Raw genomic sequence first — 11,967 nt, 5'->3', positions numbered from 1 at the left:
CAGAAGTTTCAAACACATTAGAACCATTCCAATAAAATTTGCATTACCCCAGGCCCCTCCCGCCACCTGGCTTAAGGGGGAAAGATCAGTGCAACTACCATTCACCCCACATAACAACCATACATATAAGGAGCACTGCCCAAGGTGGAAGGGAATCAGGAACACTCCTACAAAAAGGAAAGAGGGACCCATCTAGGTTGAGAGGGTATAGTGCATTTGTGGTCTCCACAAAGCCAATGCACCTCTGGGGTGGGAGGGCTCATTAACAACTACATACTGTTTCCACTAAAAGCAGAAACGACCATGCTCTTCGAAGAAAACAGGCAGAACTCTCCGTGGCGTTGGATTAGAAAAAGATTTCTCAAACAGGACAAGGAAAATACAAAGATTTAAAATGCTTCTGTCTCAGAGTACATCACTGGTCAGGCATAGTGAATGATACATGCCTTCAATCCCAGCGCTTGAGAGACAGAGGCAGGTGCTGGGGACAAGCCAAAGAAATGTATTCTAAGAACTACCATTTCATTTTCAGACTCCATTTAATCATAGGGAGAAACTAAATTCAAGGTCCGGGGCCCTAGAGGAGCTGGGGACTTTCCTATAGCTGAACAGCATCTGTGTAAGGAAATAGGATCTAGACCCCTCAGGAACAACTACTAAGGGGACAGGTGTCTGAGTCCAGCCATCTCAAGGACAACGTCCCCTTCTTACTGGCAGGGCCAAACAAGTTCATGTTCCCAGGCAATTGGGAACCACCACATGGGTGCTGGAGACTGAATCGTCCTCTGCAAGAACGGCCAGTGCTCCTAGTTTCTAGGCCATCTCTCCAGCCCTCTTTTAAATATATTTTACTAATTTGTTAACAGTGTCAGAGATGCATACGGCGTGTTTTGATGATAGCCGTTCCCAACACCTGCCCTAACTGCTGTTCCTCATAACTCACATTTAGTCTGTTATAACTTCTGCTAGGATAACAGTTTGAAATATCCTCCGATAACCTTTTTTATTTCCTTCCGAAATAAAAAACAAACCAGCTTGTCCCTAGGGCCCAGATGTGGACATTAATTAAACCAAGAGATTTCAATGTAATGACATATTGAGTTCACCGTCATCTTCCCAGAAAGATCCAGGGAGAGTCCCAGATTGACTTATTATGTCATGGATGAAAGGAAGCTAATCCTCTTTGTGCCCAAGCAAAGAGAATTCTTTTCCTCATTGAATCATCACAGGTCCCATTAATTTCTCTGTATTCATCTTGTAATCCATATTTAATCAGTTCTTTATTCTTGGATTTATATTCCCATCTTTTTCTATGACTAATACTTCTGGAAAGAATTATCTTTACATTGATATATCTTCCCGCCTCTCCAAAATATATGCCCACAGACTTCCTGGAGAAAGCTAAGGGCGTGCTGTTTTAACTGCTTTCTTTTCAAAGAAATCGGATGTCACCAACTCTTGTTTCACATGCCCTTGAAACCCTGTGCTACATTTCAACATGCCTTTCATTTACCTACCTAGACTCAGCTATGTGTGTGCATTTGCACACAAGTGCAAGTGCCTGCAGACACCAGCAGAGGGTGTCTAATGACCTGGAGCTGGAATTGCAAGCAGTTGGAGCCACCCACTGTGATCATCTGCAAGATGAGGCTATGCTCAACAACTGGGCCGTTCCTCCAGCCTCGTCAATTTGCTTAGCTGATCCTCTTCCATGCTCCCTCTTGAGTTTCAGGTTTGTTTGTGGGGTTTTTTTTTTAAGATTTATTTATTTACTTCATGTATGTGAGTACATTGTCACTGTCTTCAGACACATCAGAAGAGGGCATCGGATTCCATTACTGATGGCTGTGAGCCACTGTGTGGTTGCTGGGAACTGAACTCAGGACCTCTGGAAGAGCAGTCAGTGCTCTTAACTGCTGAGCCAGCTCTCCAGCCCGAGTGTCAGTTTTTAAAATTGTTGTTGTTTTGTTGCTGTTTTGGTTTTTGTTTTGTTTTCTGTTTTTTGAGATACCATCTTACTAATTGCTCTGACAATCCTAGAGTGCATTATGCAGACCAAGGCTGGCCTCAAACTCATAGAGATTGTCCCGCCTCTGTCTCTCAAACGCTGGGATTAAAGATGTATGAAATCGCACCTGACTCATATTTTTTTAATTTTATGTTACTCGTGAGTGAACTTAATTTCAAATGCTTCATTTTACCCCACATTATTGGAGAACCCTTCCCATCTGTGCTGCTCTATAGCCCTCCCTCTCTCATAATTAATATTTTATTAGTGCCCAGCATTAAATATATTAAAGTTAATATTCTTGCTCCATAAAATTATAATTAAAGCTCTGTTAAACCTGACGCTTAATCACTTAGGATCCATAAGTCCAAATGAGCTCTGCCATTCCCTTCCTCCTTTCCTTCTCCCATCTTTATATTGTTTGCAAATTGGTATTTTAAACCTATCAAGAATGAGGGCCGCAGAGATGGGATGCGGTTAAGAGTAAACGTTTAGGGCTCTGACGGAGGGCCCAAGTTCTGATCCCAATACCCATGGTCACATCAACTACCACTGTGAGTCACAGACGCCCGGAACTCCAGCTCCAAGTGATCTGACTCCTCCCTCCTCCTTTGCTCTTTGGGTACCTGCGCACGTGCACGCATGCGCCATGGAACTCACTCTGTAGCCCAGGTTGCCCTTGAACTCTCAGAGATCTGCCCGCCTCTCCCTCCCAAGAGCTATGAGTAAAGGCACGCACTACCACTGCCCAGCTCAACAGACCTTTTTACAAAGAAAACAACAACCTGCTGGGAAACATTTTTCTTGCACCAAAAAAAAAAAAAAAAAACTCCTTCAAAAGTAATCAGAAGTGGACTAGACAGAAAGTGTCTGCCACACAAGCATGAGGACCTGAGTTTAGATTGCCAGCATGCACGATGATGATGATGATGATGATGATGATGATGATGATGATATAAAGGTTTTTTTAAAAGCTGTAGCCATGCCCGGGTGTGGTGGCGCACGCCTTTAATCCCAGCACTCAGGAGGCAAAGGCAGGTGGATTTCTGAGTTCGAGGCTAGCCTGGTCTACAAGGACAGCCAGGGCTATACAGAGAAACCCTGTCTCGAAAAACCAAAACAAAAAACAAAAACAAAAACAAACAAACAAACAAAAGCTGTAGCCATGCTCATCTGTAACCGTAGGGCTGGGAGAGCAGAAACCAGTGAATCCCCAGAGCTTACTGGTCAACCAACAAGTCTTCCCAGTCAGTGAATGTTGAGTTCAAAAGTGGGGGGTGGGGGGCAGTTTGAGAGACCAGTGGTTAAGAGCACTGGCTGCTCTTCCAGAGGTCCTGAGTTCAATTCCCAGCACCCATACCAGCACCCATTATCACGTGGCTCATGACCATCTATAAAGGGATCTGATCCCCTCTTCTGGCGTGCAGGAATGAGTACATGCAAAACTCACATTAAAAAAAAAAAAAAAAAGCAATGGCAGACACTTGGTGTCAATCTGTAGCATCTACACTTGTACCCAGTACCCACATGCACATGTACATGCACACACACACATGCATACACATGCATGCAACATATCCATATGCACCCATGCACATTCATGCATGTGCATACACTCACATGAACATGCACACAAACATGCATATACACAGAAATATACACACAAACACGTGCACATATGCACATAAACATGCACACACAGAGAAATATGCAAACACATGCACAAATATACATGAACACATGCACATACACATATAAACATGCAACATGCACACACATCCACATGCATACCAACATATACACACACAAACACGCACATACACACACATGTACATGCAAACATGCATGCACACATACATAAACATGCACACAGGAAAAGAAAAAACGAAGTCATCGGAAGCCACCATCCCTCTCACCTGCAGATACAGCTTGTCTGCCTTCAGTTTGCTCTCGAGTTTCAGCAACTTCTTTGCTTGTTCTGGAACATCTAGCTTCATCTTTATCATGCACTTTGTTTCCCGCACAACTTCCAGAATCTTAGGATCAAAGTTAACCAGCAACTTCCCCGTTTCTGGATGTCGCACAAACAGCGTGGCTTGCAAAGCTGCAAACAAAGCAGTGCTGGCATCAATTACTGGGCACTCACTCCCCTCTGCTTCCCAGCTCCCTACGTGAAGGTGGAGCAATATTTCAAGGCTCATGGGTACAAGACAGACTTTATGCCTTGAATGGGGCAGAGAGGTCTACCTGTAGCTAAAAAAATATATGATTTACTTATTTGTATTTTGTGTGTGTTGGTATTTTGACTGAACATCTGTCTGAGTTACAAACAGTTGTGAGTCACCATGTGCGTGTTGGGAATTGAACCGGGGTCCTCTGGAAGAGCACTCTTAACCACTGAGCCATCTCTCCAGCCCCCTCTATAGCTTATTATTATGGATTATAACTTAACCCTTGTTCTAGTTTCCTTTCTGTTACAGTGCCAAAATACACTGACTAAAAATAGTTTTGAGGGAGGACGGATTAATTTGCCTTTCAACTCCAGATCACAGTCGATCACTGAGGAAACTCCAGGCAAGGAACTAAAGGTTCTACTTGCTGTTCTACATAACATTAGCTCACACCCAAGAACTTGCTTCATAGCCAAAAAGTACAGAAAGAACAGTGGAGGGAGCTGCTTGCTAGCTGACACTCAGGCCGGCTTAAACTCAGCTAGGTTTGCTATATAGTTCAAGACCACCTGCCTAGGGATGGTGCCGCCCACAGTGGGCAAAGCCCTCTTAAATCAATTAAGCAATCAAGACAACACACACACACACACACACACACACATACATACATACACACGGCAATCCGGTCTAGTCAGTCACTCAATTGAGTCTCTCCTCTCAGATACCTCTAGGCTCTGTCTTAAAGCTAATCAGACAGCCCCAGAAAAGGCTTCAGAATTGACAAAGAGAGTGCACTACCTAGACTTCAAACTCTTGTCTTCGACACATGATTTCATCTAGTCCAACCTGGCCTTCCACTCACTATATAGCAGAGGATGACTCTGAACTTCTGACCTCCTGCCTCAAGCTCCCTAATGCTAAGGTCACACGTATGCACGGCCACCTGCTGCTAGACCTACTAAGTAATGCTGAGCCCTGGCCTCTCAGAATACAGAGGTGTTTGGCAGGATTTTGATTTGTTTTGTTTTTCATACTACATATCATGAGAACATCATACATACACATAAGCATTTTTAAGACTGACATTTCAGACCTAACCAAGCCTCAACACCTGAGTTTGATTCCTGAGACCCCCATGGTAGAAATCAAGTTATCCAGACGTTGTCCCCTGACCTCCACATGTATGCTGTGTCACATGTAAATGCAGAAGGATATATGTACACATAAATAAATAAATAAATAGTTTTAAGATGGAAATAGATGTTTTTATTATGAATTGAAATGCACAGCCTCAAAAGATTCTTGCTGGAACCTTAGATCACTCTGTGTGTGTGTGTGTGTGTGTGTGTGTGTGTGTAGTATTTTAGCCACATGTATGTCTGTGCAACATGTGTGTGCAGTGCCCACAAAGGCCAGAAGAGGGCGTTGGATACCCTGAAACTGGAGTTACAGATGGTTATAAGCCACCATGTGGTTGCTGGTAATTGAACCTGGGTTCTCTATAAGATCAGCCAGTGCTCTTACCCACTGGGCCATCTCTCCAGCCTCTTCAGACTATTTATGAGTGTAACAGGAATTACTACTAGAAGCATAATAGGAAAAAAAAAACATTACTTCTAAGGCTCATATGTATTTACTCAAATTTTATCTTATTTCAACAAACTTTATTATCACAAGAATTTCATTATAATCACAGACTCTGCCAAGTCTCGTGTGGCTTGGCAGAATGTCACAGCAACACATTTTAGGAAAATAAGGTGCTCCCTGAATCCATTTGAAGTTGGCTGATGTTTACTCACTGGATAAAATTCGTCTTGGAGAGTTGGTTCCTTTTTAAATCTATTATTGGGAGGATGTGTCAGAGCACACCCACGTGGACAGCAGAGGACAATCTGGGGAGTCGATTTTCTCCTTTCACATTTAAGTGAGTGCCAGGGATTGAACTGAGGTCTCCAGGCTTGAACTAAGGTCTCCAGGCTTGTGCGGCAAGCTCCTTTACACTGACTACACCATCTTGCCAGCCCAAGATGGTTTTGTTTTTTGTTTTTTTAAGACAGGGTCTCACTGTCTAACCTGCATCTCACTATGTAACCCTGGCTGGCTGGCCTGAATTCACAGAGATCCCCCTACCCCTGTCTCCCAAATGCCGGGATTCAAGGATGAGCCACCACAACTGGCCCTTCACGAAGTTCTTAATGGGGTCAGTTTTTCCTGAGAACCTCAGCTAAGAATTTTATTCAACATATTAGGGGGACCTTTCAGAAATGAACTAGAAATCACATGTCCATTCAGATGAAGCCCAGAATAATTCCAAACACTCATTTAGCAAAATCTAACTGTGCTGAATTTGCAGGGCAGAACAAAAGAGTCAAACGCTTAAGACAGCTCCATAGGGACAGATGGGACCTAAGGGCCACTGCAGGTGAGAGTGACCATCTGAGAACCTGGCGGGTCTCTGTCAGAGAAACTCTTGTGCATCGTCCATTTAAAAGGAAGCCCGGCCAGTACCCCAAGCACAGTCAAGCACAGCCAAGCCGGAAACCACCCAGAGCAATTCGTTTCCCATAGCCTGGGCTAGCATGGAAGACTCCAAAGTTAAGCTGTTAGCTTTGCTAGGGAGCACTTCTCCTAGGCATTAACCCGCTGCTATGTGTCCATCGTACTGACTAGTGTCAAATGGTGTTCTCACAAGGCAGAGATCAGTTCATAAAACTTGATACAAACTATCAAGACTGCCTGATCTCGTGACTATGGACTGAAACAATTAGACTTTCCTCCTTGCAGGGAGCCCCAGTCCTTTCACCCCTTCCCCTCTAGTCCTGGGCTCTGTATGGCACCCACCCTGGTTTGTCCACGTTGGTTCTATAGAATAAACTCAGGCATTCACAACTGATCCATCCTCCCAGCCCCACATCTAAGCTTTAACCATGCAGCCTGGTCATATGTAAGAAGGAGGCCAAATGTCATCAGAACCGTGCATTTGTTGGAAACTGAGCCCCACTTGCGAGCCTGATACGTACCATACTGAAGCTGGGAAACCTCCTTGACCCAGGCTGTGTGGTAAACCACCTCAAACTCCACCAGCACGTATGAGATCCTATTATACTGACGGATGACAGCTTTGCCTTCTGTGCTTGATAAAATGTCTGAGTTTTTCTGGATTTGGGTTTTTTTGGGGGGGAGAGAGGGAGGAAAGAGAAAGTTTTATTTTCAGACACTGCAGACTTTAATCCACAAACAACTTATACTGACGCCAAATAGACATGGTAGCCATTTAGAATCTGCCTTAGAGTAAAGGGCCAGAGAAGCCGGAGACAGGAAGATTCGGATAGTCCAGGGGAAAGAGAAGAAAAGGTTAAATCAGAGTTCTGTTGGCCCCACAACCAGCCACGGGAAGCAGAGCCTCTCGTCTCCAGTTCCTCCCCTCTGCCCCATTTACCTGGACCAGGGACAGCTGGCTGACTTTCCTTAAACAGTTATTAGAACAAATTCCTTAATACTACACAGCAGTGGAGATGGAACTGGGGAAGGGAGGGTAAATCAAAAATGATTTCTTTTTGTTAATGTTGAAAGGATTTACAAATGCCAGGCTGGATCCACCACTATGGTTAGCCTCTTGCCTAAAGCTAGAGTTTTTAAATGTCCTTGAAGATTATTTTATTTTTTTTTTACTAAGGAGATCGGGTGTGCACACAGGAGCGCAGGCGCACGCAGAGACCAGTAGGGGGCGTCAGATATCCTGAAGCTGGAATTACAGGTGATCATAAACCACCCCACATGGGTGCTGGGATCTGAACTTGGGTCCTTTGCAAAAGCAGTATGCACTCTCAGCTGCTGAGCCAGCTCTCTTCCATGGCCAGTTGAAATGTTTGTAAATGAGCAGAATAATGAAGCAGGCAACAGCAGCAGGGCTGAATCTTTACATTTCCTAGTGCCCCGTAAGAAAATTACTCCGAGGCTGAGATTCTATGGGTTATTTTGTTCTCTCTTGGGGCATGAAATACAATACCACACAAAGCAGACTCTATTCTGATACTCTGTCTCTTTCTCAAATAAAAACAACAGGGAAAACAAAGAAAAGACAAAGGGACCTTTCCAGAAGGCTGGCAGAGTTACAAGGACCTCACTCTTCAGTAGCCTAATCAACTCATACTGCATATGTATGCCACGATGCCATGCCTAGGGCTCAGTTCTTCAAAGAGGAATGCAGGCGCACCCCTTCTCGGCTTTCATTAAATATGCACCAGCACCTATCCATCCACCCACGCAAATAAAGGGTCGGGACATAAGCTCACGCTGTGTTTTCTAAACAATCGTTTTTAAGAGCCCTTATAAAGTGCCTTCTGTTATTAAAAGACGTAAGATTTGCCAGCTGTAATTGAACAGCTTGGTCCACTAAACATGAAAGGATTGTCTTAGCCCCTCTCTCTGGCATTTTTTTTTTTTAAGTTTGCTTTTTTTCTCTCTTGGTAAAAGCATTGGTTCTGACTACTTCGTTGGCATCAATATTGTAGGACAGGATGCATTTGTAATGTAATTTCGTTCCCACACCACCACGATCCGTGTATAAATCGTATGATTGGCTTACAAAGAAATAGTTGATGGGTTCGTTTATCCGGCGGTACAGCTGCCTCACCCAGAGAATTTTCCCTGCTATGGGGGGCATGTTGCGAGCGAGAGGGGGGTCATCTTTCTGAGAATGATAGAGCTGTAATTAAAAAAATATGGTGTTAATATTTGCGTCCCACACAGTGGAGAATGTGAAGAAATTTACAACTGTATTTGAATAGGTGGTTGTACCGTGATTCAAGGTCGAATGCATGAGAGAGAGTCAATGAAAATGCAAATTATATTCAGAACCAATAATCTGGGGCTCAGAAACAATCATGTCCACAATAGATGGCGCTTACTCTATTTGCCTTCGTTTCCTATTACATGTTATGCTTTGAATCGGATATGCCCCACAACCTTCTAGAGGTGCGTGCGTGTGTGTGTGTGTGTGTGTGTGTGTGTGTGTGTATGTGTGTGTGCGCTCGCGTGCGTGCATGTACGTACATGCACATGTGCAATCAAGTATGCATGGCTGTATGGATGCCAGAGGTCAATGCTGGCATCTTCTGTCCCTTTGACTTTGTTTTTGGGGACAGAGTTGCCCACTGCGCATGGAGCTTCCTGCCTGGGCTAGGCTGGCTGCCAGCAAGCCCCCAGGAGCCACCTGTCTCCCTCCACCTGTGCAACATGCAAAGCGCAGGCCCATGCTGCTGCACCTGCCTTAGCTGAGTGCTGGGATCTATGCTCAGGTCCTCACGTTTGCACAGCGAGCTCTTTACTGACAGGGCCATCCTCCCAGCACCTCTCCCCACCCCCCACCCCCGATGTCTTATTTTAAATATCTGCCCACCCCTAGCTGGTTGTGCTAGTTGGGAAAATTGTGGCATCGTTAGGAGGTGGAAATCCATTGAGAAGGGACGGGGCCTCTGGAAGTTAGACCCACTCCCTGATGTGGACTGTCTGTCTGTCATGGGAATAGCCTTGGGTTTACACCCCTGCTACCAGGCACTGAGCTACTCCACTACCACAGGCTGAAACTCAAAGGCAACATAAATCTTTCCCCCCAGTAAATTCTCTCCATCAGGCATTTCTATGGTCAGGATGCAGAGGAACTGCCAAGCATGTTTTCTTTTCCATCCTCATCTCACACTTTAAGGAGGTAGTCCTTGGGGGAAACCTGTAGCTACACTGTATCTGGTACCCTCCTGCACCTGCAGGTCTATGGCAAAAACACTAACCCAACCAGCTCTGCTTTGAAAATGTGGGAAGACTGTGTCCAAAGCACAGTTCTTTTATTTATTTATTTATTTATTTATTTATTTAATGTAAGTACACTGTAGCTGTCTTCAGACACACCAGAAGAGGGCATCAGATCCCATTACAGATGGTTGTGAGCCACCATGTGGTTGTTAGGATTTGAACTCAGGACCTTCAGAAAAGTAGTCAGTGCTCCTAACCGCTGAGCCATCTCTCCAACCCCACAGCACAGTTCTTAACAGTAAACAGATGTGGATCTGGCAGTCCAGGGACCCTCAGACTCAGAGGGCATTCTCCAAGAGCCTTCATTCTGAGAGGAAACCTCTGAAGACCCAGGCATTTGATGACAGCGGCGAAGGTTTTCAAAGCCTCCCTCTTTACACGAATGTGTTCTTCTGTGTCCATGCAGGATACTTACCTTCTTGGTAGCTTCAAGTTCAGCCACATAGCACTGAAGAATCCGTTCAATTGTGTGATTGATTTCCAGTTGAAGGCAGGGAATGTTCAGCTTCTGAAACCTAAAAGGAAGCGAAACTGGGAAATGAGAAACACTGCAGACATGCCAGAGCACTAAATATTCACTCATGCATTTGATAAATGTTTATTCTGGGCTTCGTGAATTGTACGTAACAACAGACAAGGCAGGTGCACCCTCGGCTTTCCTGGACCCTGCAGTTTGCACATTGAAAAGCAGATATTGTAAAATAGCCTGTCAGTTACTACCACATCTACTCAGGGACTAGACGATGCCTGGGAAGTACTAGGACCAGACTCTTCTGATAATAGAAGGAAGTGATCAATAGCATATTTTAGGCAAAGAGGGCAATGGGAGATAGATGGGGGGGGAAGGGAGGTGCCACTTCCCTGCTACCTGAGTCGTCACTTGTCAAAATCATTTCGTTCCTGCTGTGAATCTCCTGGTAGTCTTTTGAGAGACGATCACTATCACAGGAAATATGGAAGTGTGGCAAAGCCACCAGATAGCCAGATACACTGATTCCCAGGGAAGAATTCCAAAAGGGAACTCTGGCATGGGTCTTGTTTTTATCCATCTGTCTCTGTGTGTGCATATGTGTGTCCCTGTCTGTCTGTCTGCCTGCCTGTCTGTTTGTCTCTATCTCTGTCTCTCTCTCTCATATGTGCACATGCGCGCACACACACACAACCTCTAGTCCAACTTCTCTCTCTAGCACCTAGACTTCCAGTCCTCATGGGGAATAGAGGATAAAGAAGAATGAAGGAGAGGAGATTTTAAGTGGTCTTGCCGAGAATGTCTGTGAGACAGCTTAGTGAGGCGGAGGACATTACTTGCTTGACTGTGACGACCATTTTTCCGTCTATACCACTACATCTGTCCTAGTTTGCTTCTCTTGCTGCGATAACACCAAAAGAAACTAAGCGGGGGAAAGGGTTTCAGCTTCCAACTCTCAGGTCACCATCCCCTATCAACTCCCTTTCTCACGCAGCCCAGAGGCATCGCCTAGGGACGGAAGCACCCACCGTGGGCTAAACTTACTTATATCAATAAGCAATTAGGAGACATGCCCACAGACATGGCCATGGGTCAATCTGATGGAGGCGGTTCCTCAGTTAACACTGCCTCTTCCCAGATGTCTCCAGATCTGTGTTGAATTGACGTCTAAAGTAAACTATGACAATATGCAGTCGTGTTCCTTGGAAACTCTTTCCCCAAGTAAAATTAAACGTTAGCTATTCCCTCCCCAATAATATGAAATTAAAGTGAAGTATATGACACGGCCATTTGAGACTTTCTTATGAAAGTCTTTTCTGTTATGATTTTTTAATTCAGTGGCGCATCATAGCACACACCTGTTCCCCATTTGGGAAATGAAGGCAGCAGGAGCGAGATGAAAGGTTTTCCTGTGGCCAGCCTAGCTTACAGTGAGCCTATCTCAAAAAAAAATCTAAAATGGTATGAAAAACTATGTTGTTTCACAATTCTATTTACTGGTAAATGAA

General features: G+C 44.6%; 1 protein-coding gene across 1 annotated transcript in view; it reads right to left on the bottom strand.

The window, feature by feature from the left end:
- The window catches only part of Dnah8 (dynein axonemal heavy chain 8), a 248,314-nt gene that overhangs the window by 195,232 nt on the left and 41,115 nt on the right, over positions 1-11,967 (bottom strand). The window contains exons 15-18 of the mRNA XM_021186523.1: positions 10,406-10,505; positions 8,768-8,887; positions 7,200-7,335; positions 3,925-4,112 (exon numbers count right to left, since the gene is read on the bottom strand). Coding sequence (XP_021042182.1) covers positions 3,925-4,112; positions 7,200-7,335; positions 8,768-8,887; positions 10,406-10,505 — 544 coding nt within the window. The remainder of the gene's footprint in view (positions 1-3,924; positions 4,113-7,199; positions 7,336-8,767; positions 8,888-10,405; positions 10,506-11,967) is intronic.

Source organism: Mus caroli, chromosome 17 (assembly GCF_900094665.2).
Source record: "Mus caroli chromosome 17, CAROLI_EIJ_v1.1, whole genome shotgun sequence".
Classification (NCBI taxonomy): domain Eukaryota; kingdom Metazoa; phylum Chordata; class Mammalia; order Rodentia; family Muridae; genus Mus; species Mus caroli.
Note: the sequence above shows the minus strand (reverse complement) of the source record. Positions and strands in the feature narration are given on the sequence as shown.